Source organism: Python bivittatus, unplaced genomic scaffold, assembly GCF_059951505.1.
Source record: "Python bivittatus isolate LINGU-HERP-01145 unplaced genomic scaffold, Pbiv_v1 ctg000840_np1212, whole genome shotgun sequence".
Lineage (NCBI taxonomy): Eukaryota > Metazoa > Chordata > Lepidosauria > Squamata > Pythonidae > Python > Python bivittatus.
Genome location: NW_028277113.1, coordinates 11,475,531 through 11,495,609, shown reverse-complemented (window position 1 = coordinate 11,495,609; position 20,079 = coordinate 11,475,531). Strand labels below are relative to the sequence as shown.

At 50.7% G+C, this 20,079-nt stretch overlaps 1 protein-coding gene and 1 long non-coding RNA gene across 2 annotated transcripts; one reads left to right on the top strand and one right to left on the bottom strand.

Annotated features, from left to right (window-relative positions):
• Positions 1 to 932: 932 nt before the first annotated feature.
• On the bottom strand, positions 933 to 6,783 carry LOC112541403 (uncharacterized). Its single transcript, XR_003085395.2, has 3 exons — positions 6,538 to 6,783; positions 5,014 to 5,178; positions 933 to 1,407 (listed from the first exon to the last, which is right to left on the bottom strand). It is a non-coding gene; the product is annotated as an uncharacterized LOC112541403 (long non-coding RNA).
• Positions 6,784 to 7,196: 413 nt separating this feature from the next.
• On the top strand, positions 7,197 to 19,785 carry FOXF2 (forkhead box F2). The gene is made up of 2 exons (XM_025170759.2): positions 7,197 to 8,282; positions 17,594 to 19,785. Exons 1-2 carry the CDS (start codon positions 7,280 to 7,282, stop codon positions 17,770 to 17,772), a joined length of 1,182 nt encoding a protein of 393 aa, XP_025026527.2. The 5' UTR covers positions 7,197 to 7,279; the 3' UTR covers positions 17,773 to 19,785.
• The last annotated feature ends 294 nt before the right edge of the window (positions 19,786 to 20,079 follow it).

Sequence of the window (20,079 nt, the reverse complement as noted above, 5' to 3'; positions counted from 1 at the left end):
CCAAGTAACGACACTGAGCTTGGTTTGTTGTGATTGCCTGTTTGTTTGTTTGTTTGTTTGATTGATTGATTGATTGATTGATTGATTGATTTGTTGTGGCTGCCTGTCCGATTAGTTTACTTGGATGCATTCTGCAAACTGGGCTAAGTCTGTGACTTGGTTAAGCCGGTTGCGTAAACGGAGCCGTGGAGTACCTGAAGGACCTAATGGAGCTCGGCGGTCAATAAGGGAGACCCAGGAGCGAACTTTCCCACCCAGCTGCGGCGCTTGGCTCACCTTCGCAGCATCCGGTCACATGCCAGGGTGAGCTTTAACTCCGCCTCAGAGGTTCATCCCATCTCTGGCTCCTTTAGATCCCAACTGGAGCCAGAATACCAAAGAAAGACCTAGCTCCTTGACCAGAAGCAGATAATACACACACACAAACACACACACACTTGTTTCTTTATTTGCTGAGACCCACCGAGATCTGGCGGGCAATGTGCCGTGTATAGGAAGGGACCCGCGGGTTATAAGAAAGCTGCAGCCGTGGGTCATCCGCCTTTGAAAAAGCGGAAAGGCTATCCAAATAAACAGGGCAGGAGAGCACGGAGCCAGGAGGCTGGGCGGCAGCAGCTATAAGCAACTGTGGCGTGAAACCCTTGCCCTCCCGAGCCTCGCGCCCGACCCCGCCACCTTTCCTCAGTTCGTCCTAGGTGGAGACCGTCCTCTACAATGGCTGTATAGAAAGGTATAGATTCATCAGATTGAAACAATGTTTCTGGAATACTTTCCTCCCGAGCCGATAGGAGGAGATCCGTGGTAGTCCATGCAAGCCAAAAATCATGGGTCTGGTAGCCCCTTTTCAGACTGACACATTTTATTAAAAGGCATATGCTTTCGTGAGCTGTAGTTCGCTTTACCACACGCTCAGGAAAGCGCATGCCTTTTAATACAATGGGTTAGCCCGAAAAGGGGCTACCAGACCCTGATTTTCCCCTAAAGCCGAGCTCAGCGTCCAGGCAGGAAGTCTGGGACACTCCCTTGAACGTTATCCTCATCTGAAATGAACTCGAAGTCTTCGTATCAGCATTCGCGTTTCTCCTTTGTGCTTCGTTCGCCCGGCTCTTTCAGCCTGGCGACGCTGACTTCGTTGGGTCATACTGGGCTTATATACGGGTGCAAGACGCTGCGTTTTCCAAAGTGATTATATAAAGCAAAAGGTTCTCCTTGTCAGAAATGCCATTTTCTCCCAATCACTTGGAATCTGGCCCAACCCCGCTGATGTATGATGCTGCTTCGCTTTCCTGCTTCATTTCCGAGTGGACCTCCTTTGAACCCGAGAATAACACCCAATTTATTGAGGACGAAATAAACTCTCTCCGTCTTCTTCTCTAGCCCTTCTGACCGCAACTGTTTGTCCTGAAACTGACAGGAAGGAAGAGAGAGAAAAAGATGCTACAGGGGTTGAGGAGAGGTATTTCTTTTAGAAGAAGAAATCCCCTTAAGGGGGTTTGTTTACGAGTTCAGTCTCAAAGTTAATTGAAAAAACGCTTCCTTTCTCCCGGATCGGAAGAGAGTGGTTGAGAGAAGTAAATATATTCGGAGAGAAAGTGAGGTATGAGTGAAGGAAAGAAAGAAGAAAGAAGAAAGAAGAAAGAAGAAAGAAGAAAGAAGAAAGAAGAAAGAAGGAAAGAAAGAAAGAAAGAAAGAAAGAAAGAAAGAAAGAAAGTCAGACAGACAGACGGATACTTCCAGGATAACACACAGTGTGGACTGTTTCTATTAGACTTTTTTTTTCCCCAGCCCGGGTTTAGTCTCCATATTTCCGTTTCTCTTTATTTAGCCCCAGATGATGAGGAAGAGCATATTCTGGGGCAAGTCATTCAAACTCTTGACTAACGAAGGGAGTTCCTAGATCAGGTTAGTGGGTTGCCCAATTTAACAATTATCTGAGTGAGCAAAACAGTCCTGAGGTTTCATTTCCGCCCATTCTGGTCAAACGAACCACTTGGGCTCTCCAAAGCCGGGATCGAGTGCCGGGTTGCGGGACGGTGCCTTGAACCCATGACCCGAAACCCTCCCCAGTGAACAGACTGAACTTGAACCCTCCCCGGAGACGGTCTCGCTCTTTCCGCCGCTGTGATCACATCAGGTCAAAAGAGCGGCGAGGCCGCGGCTGCGGCCGGAGTCGGTCTCGCTTGCCAGCGTCTGCGACGAAGCCGCAAACGAAGACTCTTGGGCGGCAGGGACGGCGGGGTTTTGGCCTGGCCGCTTCGAGGGCCGGCTCAAACGAGCGTGCCCATTGGCGGCTGGAGATGGGGCGTTGATGGACCCTGCAGCCCCGGGCTCTGCCGTGCGGAGGCGCGCGGGACTCCTGGTTCCTGCGAAATACAGAAAGCGGACCCTGCGACCGTCTCGCAGTCCCAGCACATTCGGAGTAAAAGGCCACGGCCGGGTGGAAATGGGATGGAGGCTGTGGCTTAACCCCGCTGTTCAGATCCACCCCAGCCCTCGGCCATCCGTCGGATACAGTACATCGATCCTAATCCGGATTTCTCCCGCAGCAAGCCCCTTTCCGCTTCTTTCGCAGGGGTTATTTCCTTCCTCATCCACGACAAACCTGTTCGGCTCCAATCCAGGAAACACCGACCTGGGATTAAGCCCTCTTTGATTTAAAGGAAATTACAACTGGAAAGAGAACATCTCCCCACCTGTGCATAAACTGTATGGGTTTAATCTCATACCGGAGAGCTGGGATTTACTTCTAAGTAACAAGGCAAACGACTAGGCTTGCGTTAAGCCGCTTTTGATAGAGATACCCGGAAGTGTTCAGAAGGTGTTGACACCTCTTTTCCTCCAAATTAAACCAGAATAAACTGCCCAGGCCTGTCATACCTTCTAAAAGCTAAGCTCCGAAATGAAGAAAAAATGAGAAAAATCTCACTCTCCCCCCTCCCCCCGTCATTTTTTCAGCTATCAGAAGTAATCAAGGATAGCTGATTTACTGCAGGCGCGATGCAGCCATTAGAGCCTGTTAGGGTGCTCAAAGCGCTCTTCAGGTTTCTCCCAAATACATCCTACTGAATAGCTGAAGTTAAATCCCCTTGCCTGCTTTTAAACTGTTTTCTTTCCACTGAAATTCGTGTTCATCTTGGCGTATTTGGGATCGAGCCTATGTTATCTGTGAGCTCATAGATGGATCTAGGTCGCTACATCCTACTAACCTACTCTCACGGGTGATGATGCGCTGGGTTTTGTTTGCTTCCGTTCTGTGAGAGGATCGATCCGAGAGCCCTCTTCATTTGGCTCATGTGCGACAGGAGGTGTGGGGGGGGGGGGGGCGGGCAGATAAAGAAGCTCCCCAGAGGGCGCCGATCCCCTCCCTTTGTGGGAAGGCTGAAACTCCCAGATTCAACAGAAGAACAAATTCCTTTTATTTGCTATGTAAGGAAAGAAAGAATAAAGCACATTAACACGTGGGGAAAGTACAAGAGATAAGGGCTACCAAATCTGAGCTGCAAAACGTTGGTACCATCGCTTGATGGCAGCAGAGAGATAATGAAAACCCTTTGCTGTCATCTACTGGTTGCCCCCATTTTTGAGCCCAAATCTGCTAACCGTCACTGGAGGACAAGTCTTTGACCCAAGAGTTACAATGTTGGTAACGATGTTTGAATTCAGCCCACAGAAGGTGGATTGGAAATGAGGGGGAATAAATCACGGAAAGGGGGCGGGCTTATTTATGCTGAAAGTTTGGGTGGCCGAAGATCGAAGGAACTGATAGGCATTCTGACTGTGAAGGAAAACACACACTCGCACACACACAGAGTCACCCTTAACTGGCCGTATCTGCGCGTTGTTTTTCTCCCACCCCTCCATATAGTGTAAAATAAATTGTCTGGAAAAGGTTGCTGGCCGTTTGAAAGAATGTTTTTCGGGGCAAATGCCTCTTTTCTCATGAACCTTTGCGGGGACTGCAGGCGCCCTTTGCCAAAGAAGCGATCCGTTGAAGCAAGCAAAAAGGTCACCCGAAGAAGAAGGAAGGAACTCAGACGCCACTCGAGAGGCAGGCTCCGGGAAATCCAGCCTCGGGGGCAGCGAGCGAGTTTGAAATCGGGGGAGGGGAGGGGGGGGGCTTTGGACATTCTCCGGAGACTTCTAGCCACCGTTTGGCCTCCATGGGCTGGGTGAACCAAGCGGCCTCCCGCTCGGAATTCCTTCAGAGCAGAAGAATCCCGAGGGTCAGGGCGGGGGGGGGGGGGAATCCCGCCTCGGCCCCCAGCAAGTGGACTTACAGGCGCGCGCGCGCGCGCGCACGCACACAGACACAAGGGAAGAAGGAAAATGACCTCCTTCCCTGCCTTCAATTGTGTCGTTAAACATTGTCGGGCTTCGTCGTGTTTTCTTAGCTGATTTTCAGGTACAATCAAGCCGTTTTCAGGCCGTCTTTCCAGGGACGGAGGGGCGGTGATCTGGAAGAAGCTGTCGACGCCTGTTCAGTTAATTTAGCTTTGCTTTGTCTAATTACCGGCGTAGCTTAGGGAAAGGAGCCCGGCTCAGGACGGTAAACTGACACTTGGGCTCGGTGGGTGGTATAAGCCAGGCGGAGGGTCGATGATGGAAAAAGCCTGCTTCCACTCAGCTCCTCCAGGTCACTGTCTGAAAGCGGCAGCGGCAGCACCAGCCGCCGCCCCTCCCCTGTCCTCCCCGCCCCCTTTCCCGCGCCCCCAGAGCAGCTCGGAGCAGCACCACCAACGCTGCGGCTTAAGGCTCGCCCAGAGAGCCAGCTGGCCTCGGCCGCTTCAGCTTGCACGTGTGCAGGCGCGGGAGATTTGAAGGATCCCTGCGCCCTCGCTCGAGAAGTGGATTGGCAACTTCTCTCCACTCGGGAAGCAGGTCAAGAGGGGAGCCAGCTCCTTTTCTGAGCCCTCCGTCCCTTTCTGAAAGGAGGAGCACTTGGGAATCCCCTAACCCTGGGAGTATTGGTTGCTTAGACTTCTATCTTGTCTCTTCCCCAGGTAGCAGACTTACCTGGAGAATCGTTTTATCGTTTTATCCTCCGCACAATGTCAGCGGGAATGACTGGCCCCAGGTCATCCAGTAAGTTGCCATGGCTGATAGGAGCCTGGCTCTCCGCAGTCCTGGGTCAACATCCAGTCGAATCACCGCCTAGAGTTGCTTCGGCGACTGCATCAGCTAAGAAGTTGATGAAACAAAGACTATCATCACTGTACGACCCTGACTTCTAGGGACGGATAGGCCAGGCAAGAGTTGCTCAGAGTGCTAGGATCTAATTCTTCAGGTTCAAGGCTTGATTTGGATACTCTTGGTTTGGCTTTGTCGTCAGACCAGAGAGAATTTGATTTGGAGATGAGAGACATGAAGTTTAAAAGTCCAAATCCATGCTTGGGTTCAGTACATGGGGGAACCTTGATTTGGTTGCTTCAGACTGCATGGTGTTTGTAAAATGGAATTCTAGGCATGTCAGAATCAGCAAAATGAATTGCTCCGGAACCTTTTCTAGTGGGCCTTCAGTAGAAAATATAATTTGTGGAATGCCCTTCCCTTACAAATATTTCTAATGCCAACACCAGAACGACGGGATCTCCATTCGTAGTATCAGCTTTGTGCAAGAGGATCAAGAACACAAAAGGCATGAAGGATTCAGGAAGAGATTTAAATGTCCTTTTCGCTCTTGGGAAAATCACTAGAAAGCCTCAGTTTTCCATCTATGAAATTGGAATAGCAGTCTTGACTTCCCAGGGTTTGTTCCAGAGTGACTGAAGCCTGTGTACATGTGTGTGCACGTGTGCACGCCCTTTGAAAGTGGTTTGGGAAATAAATGGTGTGCAGAAATGGGAAACGGGTAGTTCAGGGTCTCCTGCCTTGAAAGAAAAGGAATGCTGGAGCTATAGCAAAAAGAGCTCCACTTTTCCAAGCTTTCCAAACAAATGAATCGCTCGCATGCCCTCCGAACAGATCCACTGCTTTGAATCTCCGGAATCACTCTCCAGATGCTAATTGCACCTGCAGGAACGGAACTGAACAGGAACTGAACAGGCATTTCTGTAGGTGCAGGAGGACCCTCATACCTGAGGCCACTTGTGCCCAGGGCGAAAGCTTTCCAAACTGATTTCTGCCCTCCCCCTAGGGACATCAGTACTCCAGGATGTACATCTGCAAACCCGCCCCGGGGCTGAAACTCAAAGGCCACCACTGCCACTTGGCTTCTGAAATGGGCCAGCACTGCACCCAGTCCAGAAGATGGGGTTTATTGCCAAGGATCTAGAGTGGGAAGAAACCCCACCGATTGCCTCGCGCCTTCCTCTCCATCTAGGCTGCATCTTTCTACCCCCTGAAAAGGCGCTGCTGACCGGTGTGGAGACAGGGTGACATTCTCCAAAGGAGCAGAAACTCTCCCGTTACGGAAAGCGAATTCAGCCTCAGGGAGTCTACTGCCGAACAAGGAAATCCCCTAAACCGTCCTCCGGGATAGGCAAAGCGCTGGCACTCCTCATGCCATGCAAAAGGAAAGGAGACGGGAAAACACATTACCTTGGGAGCCTGATGCTGGGCGTGTGGCTGGGAGACTCAGCAACTGTCTAAGGGCAAGTTGATGGATGGCATAATTGCGTGTACAGAAGATGGCAGCCAGAGGGATCTGGAGCCTCCGCGGGGAGTCCGCAGGCCTGGAGGCGGGGGTGGACAGAAGCCAGCTGGAGCGGAGCGGAGCGGAGACTGCCCGCCCTCCGCCTCGCCTCGCCTCTTCCCTTGGCCTGAGTTGTGGGATAGATTCAGCAGAGCAGGAGAAGAAGAGGAAGGGGAGGGGAAGGGGAAGGGGAAGGGATTTATCTCCCTCTCTTTTCCTCCTCCCCCCCCACCCCCCCCCGCAAGGCGACAGGCCTGATAGCCCTCCGCGGATTTTGTTTGGCTGCGCTGCCTTAACGCAAAAGCGGCGCGGGGGTTTGATGGATTTCCTCTTCTTTAAAGGCTTCAGGAGGCCACCAGGCGGGGGGCAGAGAGCGGAGCCCGGGAGAACTGGAGGCTCCTGAGCCGGGGGAGGAGGAGGAAGAGGAGGAGGAGGAGGAGGAGGAGGTGGAGAAGGAGAAGGAGAAGGAGGGGGTCAGACGGGAGAGGGAGGAGGGAGGAGGGAGGAGGGAGGGAAGGGGCGCTGTGCTTGTGTGAAAGAGAGAGCGAGAGCGGGAGCAGGAGAAAAGCTTGCGCAAGGGAGGAGGGAGAGATGCTCAGGGCGCCGCTGCCAGACCGCTGAGGAGGTGGCCCAGGAGGAGCAGCCTCCATGAGCTCCGAGATCGGGGCCCCGGTGCCTCGCAGCCCGGCCTTGATGAGCCAGCCGCCGCTGCCTCCCTCCGCCCTGGAGACGTCCAGCACCGGCAGCAGCACCTCTACAACCCCCGGCGGCGGCGGCGGCAACACCACCGGCGGCTGCGCTTCCGTGCCCGCGCCATCCAAAACCAAGAAGGCCAGCTCGGGACTGCGACGGCCGGAGAAGCCGCCCTATTCGTACATCGCGCTGATCGTGATGGCCATCCAGAGCTCGCCTTCCAAGCGGCTGACGCTCAGCGAGATCTACCAGTTCCTGCAGGCCCGCTTCCCCTTCTTTCGCGGCGCCTACCAGGGCTGGAAGAACTCGGTGCGGCACAACCTCTCCCTCAACGAGTGCTTCATCAAGCTTCCCAAAGGGCTGGGCCGGCCGGGCAAGGGCCACTACTGGACCATCGACCCGGCCAGCGAGTTCATGTTCGAGGAAGGCTCCTTCCGCCGCCGCCCGCGGGGCTTCCGAAGGAAATGCCAGGCGCTCAAGCCCACCATGTACCACCGCATGGTCAACGGGCTGAGCTTTCTCCCGCAGGGCTTCGACTTCCAGGCGCCCCCGGCCGCGCCCCTGGGCTGCCACCCCAGCAGCTACAACCCCCTGGACGTGATGCAGGCCGGCGCTGCCTACGAAGCCCACCACGTCCCGCACATGTCGCCTAACCCGGGCTCCACGTACATGGCCAGTTGCCCGGTCCCGTCCAACGGCCCTGATTATGGGCCGGACAGCAGCAGCAGCCCGGTGCCTTCCTCGCCGGCCATGGCCAGCGCCATCGAGTGCCACTCGCCCTACGGCAGCCCTGCCGGACACTGGACTGCCTCCGCGGCCTCGCCCTATCTCAAGCAGCAGGCCCTGCAGCCGCCGCCGCCGCCCGCCGCCGCCGCCCCTGCAGGCATCCACTCGGGAGTGGCCTCCTATTCGCTGGAGCAGAGCTACCTGCACCAAAACGGCAGGGAAGACCTCTCAGGTACCGCAGCCGCCCCGTCCTGTCCCTCCCTCCCTCCTCCCGTCCGCCGAAGCGAGTTGCTTCGTTTTCAAGGACTGAGGCAGCTTTCCTGGGAATATGTAAAGAAAATCCCCGAAGGTTTTCCAGAGCCAGGTTCAGGTCTCAGGAGGGCTTGGGCAGAAGTCAAATCATAGGCACGCACATACTTTGTAGCCCCAAGACTACTAAACCCGCTGAATTGAAAGGATTCAGTGGAATAATTTACCTGCGAGGCAATATTGCACTGCCCCCTAAGCACCCGACGAGAACAGCCCCGTGGGATCAGTCTCACCCTCTGAAGCCGAGGAGGACAACCTTCCCTTCCCTTCCCTTCCCTTCCCTTCCCTTCCCTTCCCTTCCCTTCAGGCAGGACAGTCGCGTTAGGAAATTCCAATCCTTGCTACTTAACGGCCACCTAATAGTTTATAGGTGTTCCAATCCTGTTGAGAAGCACCGAGTTTGAAGTCCATAGACGGTAATATGTTGTTTGTAGGAGATTCTCTGCATACTGACTTGGCAGCCAGAATCACTTAAATAGGACTTACTTCAAGTAAAAGGACGCCATTCGGCAATTGTGGGTGTTTGTATACTCACGTATATAGACTGCACGTGTATAGACTGCGTTCTTGCAGGGGATAGAGAGAAGGAAGTGAATCGCTTCTGAAAGCGAGTCCTGGCGCGGGGGGGGGGGGGGGAGAGGGAGAAATCTGAGAGTATCTGGCTGCGATCCTAAGCAAACCTACTGGTACTCAGAATCGCAGCCAGATCGGGACCTTGGATAGGAACGTTAGAGTCGCATATGCTGCCGTTTCGAATCTGATCTAGATTTTTTATACTGTGTACGAGTGATTGGCTTGATTGGGCTGGGGAGGGCTGTCACGGGGAATTGCATTATTTCTCACTCTTGAAAGTGAAATTTGGGGTGGACTAAAAAAATCCAACCCACTGAATTTCTCCTGAGTGCTGAAGAGGGAAGAGAGACACAAGATCCCTCCGCCTGCTCAAGTTAAGTTGTAGCTGTCAGATAACAAGCCGCGAAGGTCCTTCGCCAGAACAGATGTTTTCAGAGAAAACACCAGCTTTGGTGTAAGAAAGCAAAAGCTTTCTAGGGGGATGGGGCGAGAGGAATAGACCGATTGTTCGGGGGGAAAGTAGAACTGGGTTAAGGAAGAATACACATCTGCAGTCTAGCCTCAAGGCATCTTGGGATTTTGAAGATCAATCTCGAATTTCGATGTTAGTTACCTCGTTACACCTTGGATCCGAATCTTAGTTCACCAGCCACCCGTAGCTACTGCGGGTCGCCGTATTCAGGAGCTGCTCCACACTGGCGATCCTGAGAGATGTTGTTTATTAGATTCGGTTCTCCCACTTTCCCTCGCACCCACACTCGCATCCCAGAATGAAAAAGTGTCAAGCAACTTGTACAACTCTGTTCAGAGGCTGCCGTTCGGAGCACCTGGTGCCCCGGGGACTGTGGCAAGCTCCTCAGCCCGGTCTTCAGGCAAGACTGAATGACCGAGGCAAAGTTTAAACGGGATGGCTGCAGTTTTAAAGCAACCCCCCCGCCCCCGCGAAGCTGAATGGGGTTGGATGCCGTTCTCGTTCACTTCGGCGCTGTTCTTCCAAGTAAACCTGGGTAGGAGAGCGGGCCGCGAAATCCTCTTTGACAACAGGGATAAAGAGGCACAGAGAGAAGGAGAGAAAGGGGGGTGGGGGGAGCAGAATGCGTACACACAGCCAGGGAGGGAAGGATGCAAACGCCAGGAGTTAATAAATCAAGAACGATCCCATCCCAGGCCCCTACTATTCGGTCCTTTGGAGTGGCTGTTGCGTTTGGGTTGTTTTACTTTGCACGCGTCTTCGCAGGGGTAGGCCTTTTAAACCCCGACTCTTGGGAATCGGTGGAGCTTGCATCCGAGCAAAGATGTTCAGGGCTGTGTTGTTTCTGGTTCCCTCTGAAATCACCGAAAGCCTTCCCTTGCTTCCCAGGTTGTGTGCTCATGTAGACTGTGATAAGGTGAATACGCTTCCCCGGCAGAATTTTGCTTGGTGAAACCTTTTCTCCTTTCCCGGAGGGGGAAAACGCTAAATCGCAAAAGGGAACTTTTGTATGCTTATTTAAAAAAAAATACTCTCAAGGTTGTACCGGGCTAACTGAAAAAGAGGGGGGAAATGTAATTGCAACCCGCTCTGCAGATGGCGTGGGGGAAGGAGCCGATCTTTTCGCATTTTCTTCCAAAATGCAAAAGAAGGTGCGAACGTGGGGCTCCAGTTATTTCTATAACGGGAAGGAACTGCGTTTTCCTCTCTCCGCAGTATGTTGCTTTTTAAAAAAAATAGTCTTGGAAAATCTGGGTGAAAGAGAGGCAGAGGGGAGAAAATAAGGCTCCGAAATGGGTAAAAGATGTTATGGTGGGATTGGGCGGGGGGGGGGGGAGGAGATGGATTCTCCAAATAACCCTTTTAAACGTGGGTCTCGAAGGTTAACTAAACAAAGACAGTCTGGGCTGGACCACACCGAAGGGGACTGGAGCTTGACTTAACCCAGATGAGAGTGAGGTCTTGTTCAATTTTATGGGAATTTCAACAAGTAACAAATACAGACGACCTTGTCCACTGCCTGGGTTTTCTCGTCGGTGACCTGCTGTCAATCAACTGCAGAAGCCTTTCGCAACTGCCCCACATCTCAGCGCATTTGTTTTTAACTGGGGATTTGAAAACTATCGTTCCTGAAATATCTTTCTTATAAACTGATATAATCATCACAACATTAATGTTAACAACAACAACAACAAAAACTGGGCAGAATTGGAATAAGGTTTTAAGACAAAAACAAGATTTTAAAAGATTCTTTCCTTCTTCCTGCCTCTTTCTGTGCAGTTCCTAATGCCTTAATTCTGAAGATCTAAATATAATTTCGGTTGTTGACTTTAATGAACACACACAAAAAATGCTCCTACCCAAAGTGTACATGAAGTGCAACTGCTCAGTAAAATGCAGTTTCCTTTTCTCCTTACGTCCAAAAATATCTTGTTCTCTTCTCTCCTTCCTTTCCTTGATCATTAAAGGACTGTAATCAAAATAATCTTACCAATTCCTGACTACACACTGCTCCTTAAGGAGGAGGCGGGGTTGTAGTCTGATCCCTAACCTGGTTTAACCAACCCGAAGCCCGCCTTAAGCCCGGTTTGAGTAACGTGAAATTTCAACTTGGCCTCCGGGAATTCATAACCCTTCGCATTTCTGATGGCTTCTACAGGCAAAGGCTGCTGAATTGCTGCTTATTCTTTGGGCTCCTTAGATGCAAAGGAGGGGATAAAATTTCAGTATTTATTCAGAGGTGAGTCCCATGGTCTTCCATGAGGTTTGCTCTCTGATAAATGAGCATTAGCTCAAAAACCTAATAAAAGCTGTTTCATGAACTGCAGTCACTCAAGAGATACTTAGAAGGAGGTTCCTTAAGGTCACTGGGACTGCTCTAAAATAAGCCCTGCGTCCATCTCTGAAGAAGCAACACATCCAGAGTTTCCTATTTAAGTATATGTATATACTTATAGTTCCCTATTTAAGTGTGTGTGTGTGTATTTAAATATATACATATACATATGTATTTAAGTAGGAAAGTCCGGGTGTGTTGTTTCTTCAGAGATGGACACAGGGCTTATTTTAGAGCAGTTTCAGTGACCTTAAGTGTCATTCATACACACACACACACACACACACATACGTATGTACGCACATACATACATACATACATACATGGAAATATATCCTCTTTTACCTGAGGGGTGAGCCCTGAGGTTTATTTTTGAATAGTCATGGATAGGATCCCCCCCACCCCCACCCCAAGTTCAGAGAAATTTTTAACTGAGTAATTTAGAATCGATGTGATATTTTGATTATTCTAGTGCACTTTTTAAGACAACAAATGCCTAAATATAATTAGAAAGTGAAAGAAGAACATTCTTTCAGAGCAAGCAACCACAGCCTTGTGGTTCCTGTCCACTGGAAACCCGCGGTGTTCAATAATCTGTAGTGGAATCTCCTGTAGGGCTCCTAAGGAAAAAAAACCTATTTAAACAAGGTCTGGGAGTTTGGAGCTGACAGGGCTGTGCAAAGCCATAGATGAAAGGACGCCTCTGAAGGGTCCGAAGCGGGGAGATCTGCACGGGAGATCCATTCCCCACTTAGCAAGCATCACGCTCACTGTGAAGGCACTGTGGCCACGCTCGAGGCCTACGGCCCTGCAGAGGACAGGAGAGATCCCTGGCACCCAACTTCCAAAGTCTTGGGTTTGGGATCGAAATGAGCGACCCCAGGCTCTCGAAAATTTGCACAGCCAATTTCGCCATCCAGCCACAGCCCTTGCCGGAAGATCTGAAGATCTCCACTCCGTGGGACTCTCCAGTGGGTCATTTTCTAGGCTGGGGGGAAATCGCCTCTCTTTCTCTCCCAACCGATTTTTATCGGTCACTCAAGGCTTACCAAATAATTCACGGTTTAGTGCCGCCGAGCTGGTAACATCCCCCACCCCCCACCCCCCGGTCCTCTTTGAGCCTCTAGTTCGCTCTCCGAAAGGCCGAGCAAGATTGGAACCAGAGACGTCGTCTTTCGGAGGCTTAGAGGGGGAAAGAATGAGGAAGGGGACAGCCGGGCGTTTTTTCGCACACTCTTAATCCAAGCCGAGCTGACTGAATCAGGGTTGCAATAAAGCTTGCCGGCTTCGTTGGGAGCCTAGAAAGGCCGCGGAAACCCAGGGAAGCGATTGCGTTGATCAAGAGGAGCGCTCTGGACTGAGCAAAAGGACCGAAACAGGAGCAGGGCAGAGGGCGGGGGGACAGGGAGAGGGAGAGGGGGAAAAGAGCGCTTCAACCGCTACTCCACCCGCCTTGCCGGTCGCTGGGTATGGGTTGGAAACGGTGGGAACAGGTTTTGGAAAGCATAATAGCCTTCTCCATCTCGGCTGAAGCAGCTGGCATTGGGGAGGCACAGCAATCGGAGGAAGGAGAGAACGTCCAATGACTCTTCTAACCCCCTTTCTGCCTCGAAGGAACAGGCCATACTGATTGTCCTGCAAACGAGAGAGATGGACGGACGGACGGACTGGCCTTTGCAAAGTCTGAGAAACTCGTTTTTCTTTCTAGGGCGTATCTGGCCCTCTATCACCCACTCAGCTGAAATCATTTCCGGCCCTTTCTTTTGGTAAACCGTAGCTCATTAGAAAGAGTCGACAGTGTTTTTTAGACGCCCAACCACATTGTTGGGTGGGAGAACAGAAGGGCCTGGAAGATGCCTAGGAATTCACGTGTCTGATCAGCTAGGCTTATCATTCCCATGTACTGAGACCAGATCTCATCCCCGATTAACGCGAGACAACCAAATGGGCAAATACGTCCTTGCGTTTTGGAAGCTAGTCCCCTTTGATTCCACTAAGTCTGGCCGCCAGGTTAAAGAGGGCAGAAGTGCAGCGTCGCTGAGCCACTGGGATCTCCGAGGCGTTTGTTAGGTCTCTGCAGGGAAAAAAAAAAGCCCATGGAATTCAGTGATCTTCCGTGGGATTCAAGAACTTGCACTCTGGCAGAAGAAGCAGGTCGTTAAACTCATTGTAAGGAAATCTCCACTGCAAATGCCCGGGGCTAAAATCAGGAAGAGGGGCTTTTTCTGTCTTTTGTTTGCTTTTTCCAAGCCTTTGCCTGGCGGATTGGAGCCGATCTCTGGACGTGAGAGATCCTGCGCTAGCAAAGTGTTACTTGGAGAAATCCATCCAAGCTGCGGTGACCTCGAATGCCCTGGCTCGAAAATGAACTCCTGGTTATAAACAGAGCTTACTGGGAAGCATCACGGTGTAAAATCCTGCTGCTGTTAGTACCATTAACACAAGTGGTAACTGGAGCTTATCTTGAAATCAGGAATTTTTGGGGGGGAGGGGGGGAGAGATCAACCGGATGCACAAAATATTGATTTACTTTTATAATAAGACCTTTAAGCCTGAAATAATCTCCATCAAAGGAAATGGGGTCTTTTCTTGAAAATCCGATTTGAATCGTGCACTTTCCTTCCAAATGGTGACATAACGATTGATAAGAGCCCTGCCACTCTTGTTTCCGTTTGGGGCTGTTTGGTTTGTTCTTACTTATTTCCTTCCTATCCCCTTTCCTTAGGACTGGCCGAAAAGTGGATATGGAGGCCACAAAGAAATACATAATTCCCAGATCCTTCACAAAATAAGCTCACCATTCCTGGAGGCCAATGGTCCAAGTATCTGATTCTGCCTTTCTCTCAAACCTCAAGAGGAGAAAACCTTTAAAACAGGGTTTCTCAACCTTGGCAACTTTAAGATGGGTGGACTTCAACTCCCAGAATTCCCCAGGGAGTTGAAGTCCACCCGTCTTAAAGTTGCCAAGGTTGAGGAACCCTGCTTAAAATGACCAAAATTGAGCTTTGGCAAAAAATGGGGTATTGATTCAATATCTTGTTCCTTAGGATCTGGGTCTTAACCGACTTTAAGCACACCTCCCCCGCCCTTTGTGTGTGTGTGTGCGCACGCGTGCTTAAGTAAAAAAATTCAGGCAACAGCGAAACAGTTCATCTAAACTGCATTCCTACACTACTTGAGAGTTCCTTACCGATATGACTACTGTAAGATTTACTTCTGAATAGGCATTAATAGGATTGACCTGTGGCTCTGAAGCCAATTGTCCATACACGTGTGTGGGCGTCCCTGTTGGGTGATTTAATAAAAGAGAGCTTCCATTTAAGGAGAAAGAGTAGGGAACTATGGGCAGTCTTCAATCAAGTGAGGAAATGTCCTTTGTTTTAAAGCTGATGGGTTTCCATCAGAAAGCTTAACACTGGCTTGTGGCTGCAAAGGGCAAACCTAGATTGGCCAGCTGAGAAATAAGCCCTGCTGAGGTCAGTTGAGCACATCCAAGGGAAAGGCTTATAGATTTGCATCCTGACTGGAAGCATGTATGCGGCTGAACTTCCTTGGAACTTCCTTCGGAGCTCTAAATTTAGCCGGCTGGAACCAGGAGATTTTTGAGCAGCCAGACCCTCCTCTAAGAGTGATTCCGAGAATGGGTGCAAGCAGGATGCTACCCAGTTGCTGCACAGCCATTAAAGCATCTCCCACTTTCCAATTTGTCTGGCATATGAATGCAGAACTACTATAATGATTGACATGCCCCTGGCATTTTTTTTTAACCTGAATGAAACTGAAATAAAAACTTACCTTGGGTTCACCCACTTGAACTCAATGGGGTTTACTTGTGTAAACAAGAGTAGGTAAAGCTCCTTTCAGCAGGGGCTTCTCCAACCAGGTGCCCTCCAGAGGTACTGAACTGCAAGTTCCATCACTCCAAGCCAACCAAGCTGTCTACTTGGACATGAGTTCTGCTTTCCAGCTGGCTCTACAAGAAGAATTCAGGGATGGGTTCCTAAAATAAGAAGGCTGCTAGAGACAGTTCATGTATTGTAGGGGTTAAAGGCATTGGACTAGAAGCCAGGAGGTTATGAGGTCTAGTCCTGTCTCAGGCATGAAAGCCAACTGGGTTGATGTTGGGCTGGTCACTCTCTCTCAGCCCTAGGAAGAAGGCAAGGGCAGACCACTTCCAAAAATGCTGAGGCCCCCTCCCAGCAAGGGGTCGGAGCAAGGGAGACCTGGTGAGCTGCCCCAAGGAAATCAGGAATGCAGCTCAAGCTCAGCTCCCCCTTTGCAGGTTTCATGGCTCTTCTTGGGCTTGGTTGCTTCCCAAGGAAACCTGCACTGGCTCTTGTGGTAAATGTTTCACTTCAGTCAAATATTACTCTTGGTTTGATGCCTATGGTAATGAAAAAAGAAGGTGAGTGGAAGAATGGAGCACTGGAACATTTGATCTTCTTCATCCTATTGTCTCTTCTTACCAGCACTGTCTGCTTGAGCATTGGTGGTGCTCTTCTCAAATGCTATTGTTTATTACATTTGTAGTCCACTTCCTCCCCCCTCCCAGGGGCGAAATTTAGAGTGGCTAACTATATAGTATAGTTATTAGTATAATAAGGAAATAAAGTTCAGTCTCAATTTCCCTCATTATTTTTACCTTGGGCTCCAAGTATGGAAGATTTTGCTGGTGATGGGACTAACAACAACAAAGGAATGTTTACCCCACTGCCTTTTGATGGAGTTAATTTTAATTTTATTTTAATTAAAATAGACAGCAAAGTCCAAATGCCTCTGACTGGTTGATTGATTGGGCCCTTGATTGGTTTGACTCTCTTCCCGGCCAGCCCACTTAATGCTAAATGGAGGCCCGAGGGGAGAACCCAAGAAATTGGAGGTGTTGGGTTACCTTTTTGATTGGTGACCTCTTCACTGTAATGAAGAGCAGGCCAGCCAGTCATGCCATGGCTAGGAAAAATGTTCCATTCACTGCAGAACTCAGCTTTTGCCCCCTGTCAAAACCCATTCCCTTCCAAACAGCATTGGGAGCGAGTTGGTGTGGGGTAGCAGTGGAGGTGTTGAACAAGGAGTGGGGAGACCCTGCTTTAAGGCCACCTCCAGGCACAAAGGGTCACTGGGTGACTTTGGGCCAGTCACTCACATTCAGCCTGGCCTACCTTGCAGGGTTGTTGTGGGGGAAAATGGAGGAAGGAGTGCTATGTATGCAGCCTTGATCTCCAGAAAGAAGGCAGGGGTGTCAATTTAACAGTATAGAATAAACAAGCCTGTTGGGTAGAGAGAGAGCCAGTTTAGTGAGGTGGTTAAGGCATTAGGCTGGAAACTAGGAGATAGGCACAAAGCCACCTGAGTGATCTTGGGTCAGTCACTCCTACTCAGCCCTAGGAAGCAGGCAATGGCAAACCACTTCTGAAATCTTGCCAAGAAAACTGCAGGGACTTGTCTGGGCAGGCACCAGGAGTCAACCCTGACTCAAAGGCACACACGCACACAGTTGGTTAGAGAGGATGTCAGAAGAGACCAATTGCTCACCAAGTATTTTGGGGGTATGAATGGGTGGCACCCCCCCCTTCAGATAGGAAGAGTGTTGTTAGAATCACAAATACAAGCATTCTGTGATTAGAAGTTGGGGAGCAAAGGAAGTAATGGCAAAGATTTGGTTCAAGACATCACTCTAAATCCAACCCTGAATGCGTTTTTTTGACTTAGCGAGGGACATAGTGCACTGAGTGGGTCCTTTGGACTCCCATCACCCCACTTGATACCGATACCATGTCCCTGCCTCCCCAACTAACCGCCCCCCCCCCCCGCCCCGAGCTTTTCTTGGACTCGCCTTCTCCTTCTTTCTCCGCAGTGGGGCTTCCTCGGTACCAGCACCACCCCAGCCCGGTGTGCGACCGGAAGGACTTCGTCCTCAATTTCAACGGCATCTCGTCCTTCCACCCATCGGCCAGCAGCTCCTACTATCACCACCACCACCACCACCACCACCACCAAAGCGTCTGCCAAGACATCAAGCCCTGTGTGATGTAAACGCGCACTCTTCAGCGGAACGGAAGGAGCCGGCGGGCGGCCGCAGGCGGAGGGCGGTGCGGGGCCGCAGAGGCGCTCCAAAATCCAGCGCGGCCGGGGCAGGGCGCGGAATAACACCACGGCCCCGAGGCCCGCTCAGACCCCGTAAGTACCCTGCTCCCGTGGCGCGCCTGATGGAAGCCAGCGCAGAGACGCCCCTTTGCCCCGCTGGCCTCGCGCAGCGCGATCCTCCGCAGTCGGGACCGGAGCTTCGTTGCAGCCGGGACGTTTGCCTGATCCTTTCCTGCCTCTTTGAAACGAAGCCCCCCTCCCCCCCACCGCCGGACTGATGCCTTGCAGAAGCCTCCCCTCCGCAGCGAGCCCCTCCGTGCCCTCTCCCGTAGAGGGACCAACCCCGTATAGGACTGCTGCCTTACTGGGGACAAGTTCACAGTTGCAAGCCCCGCGCATAGCACAAGAGGGGAGGTCCACTGCTCCCACCTCGCCTGCCCCTCGCAGTCAGCCCGACGGAGACGATGGGCGCTGAAGTCTGAGGCTCCGGTTAATAGACGCCCGGCCCGAGGGGCCCCCGAAGTGCTCTCTCCCCCCTCTCCCCCCGAGAAAGGAAACGCCTGCTTAGACCGGGCTGCGAGCGCCCTGAGCCGGCGTTGGGCTGCACAGCCTTCCTCGGCCCGAGGCCCTCCGGAGAAATTAGGTCACGATTCCCACCCTCCTTATTTTATAAGATGGTGGTTTATGCGGTGGTTTCTGCAAGTTCGTAATGAGGCTGCCCTATTCCTTTGCTAGCCCGTGTTTTCAAAAGACGAAGCACATCATGTTTTCCGTTTCATTTTATTTTATGTCTAGGTGTTTTATTTAAACAGCAAAATTTAAAAGGTTGGATTCGGACTTGGCACAAGCCTACTGAAATCAATAGGATTTTAAATGAAACTCCATTAAATTCTGTTGAATGATTCTAAGGATGAGTAAGTTTGGTGCCAACCCACTGAAAATGTTTGGCAAGCAGCAGCCAACTTGGTTGGAAGTTGCCCTCTTTTCATTACACAAAACTTAAAAAAAATTTTTTAAAGATGTTCTTTGGAGTAAAATGTGTCCAAGTAACTCAGACAGAATCTCAGCCACTGAGCTCAACTTCGTCTATGATCTAAACGAAGTACGTTGTACTCCCATTTCATTAGCATCGCATCGTCATTTACTTGACAACCTCATTTCCCACATGCATATTCAGAGAAGGGCAAATAAGAATTGAAAGTCTTCTAGCGGCAGGATCCACCAATTGGTGACTTCAAGCGTTGCCAAGCCATCGTTGAGGCGATGTAAATAGTCCTTATTGCAAGTCTTTCGGCACAACGACGGCTGGCTGGCGCTCGAAGACGCTAGTGCGAGATCCATCCTGCCTCTGGTGTTTTTGCTTCAGCGTCCTGAAGAGTTCCTTCCTCTGTGTGAAGGTCTCAGGAAGAGAGGCGAGGCATTCTTTTCTTTACTGTCATAGTAGCCACGGGATACGCGGTTAGGAGGTAACAAAAACGAAAGTCTTTTTGTAGCAGAAAGCCTTTGGTCACTCCCAACCTCAAGGCTTCTTTCTGTCTTGATTTGTATTAAATGCTTTATTATTCCAGTGTGCCGCTGAGGGAGTCCGCTGGCATCCACCAGCATTATTAAGCAGCACTGATCTCGGGGTGGGATGTGAGTCCTGCCACCAGCATCTCCAAATTTCCGGGTTTGGTTAACTCGTCTTGTCTTCAAATATTGCAACATTACCACGTTTGGGGTTAGTTTGTTTTCTATTTTTTTTCCTTAAGCGTTTATATCACAGTTGCTGTTGTTTTGTTTTGTTTTGTTTTTAAGAAAAATGAATTGAAATAAATCTCGTGTATACTCGCACACTATCGCTTTTCAACCGGAGAGTATAATTTGCACTTATGTATAACGTTTGTTGGTTTGTCAGAAATTGTGATGTACAAAGTTCTTGGGGTGGGTGTTTTTCCCCCAATAAAATGTATGTGACACGTGCTTATTTTCCTTTCCCTTGGCATGTAACTCTCCCCCTTTATATCGTGAAGAGCCCAGTTTAATCCTTGAAAAAAGCGGGAGAAATGGCGGGGGAGCCACTGGTCTTGCTTTTCAAGGGAGAGACCCCGGCTTTACGCAGATGTTACGGGCTTCACTTTGGGCTGGATGGGAAGAGAAGCGACCGGAAAGACTCAGCTTGGACATTTCAACCCGAGGATGCATTCTTTGGGTCACAGCGGTCATTTCTTCTCATTCCAGCTTCAGGCGGGAATCCACGACCAGGGACAAATACGC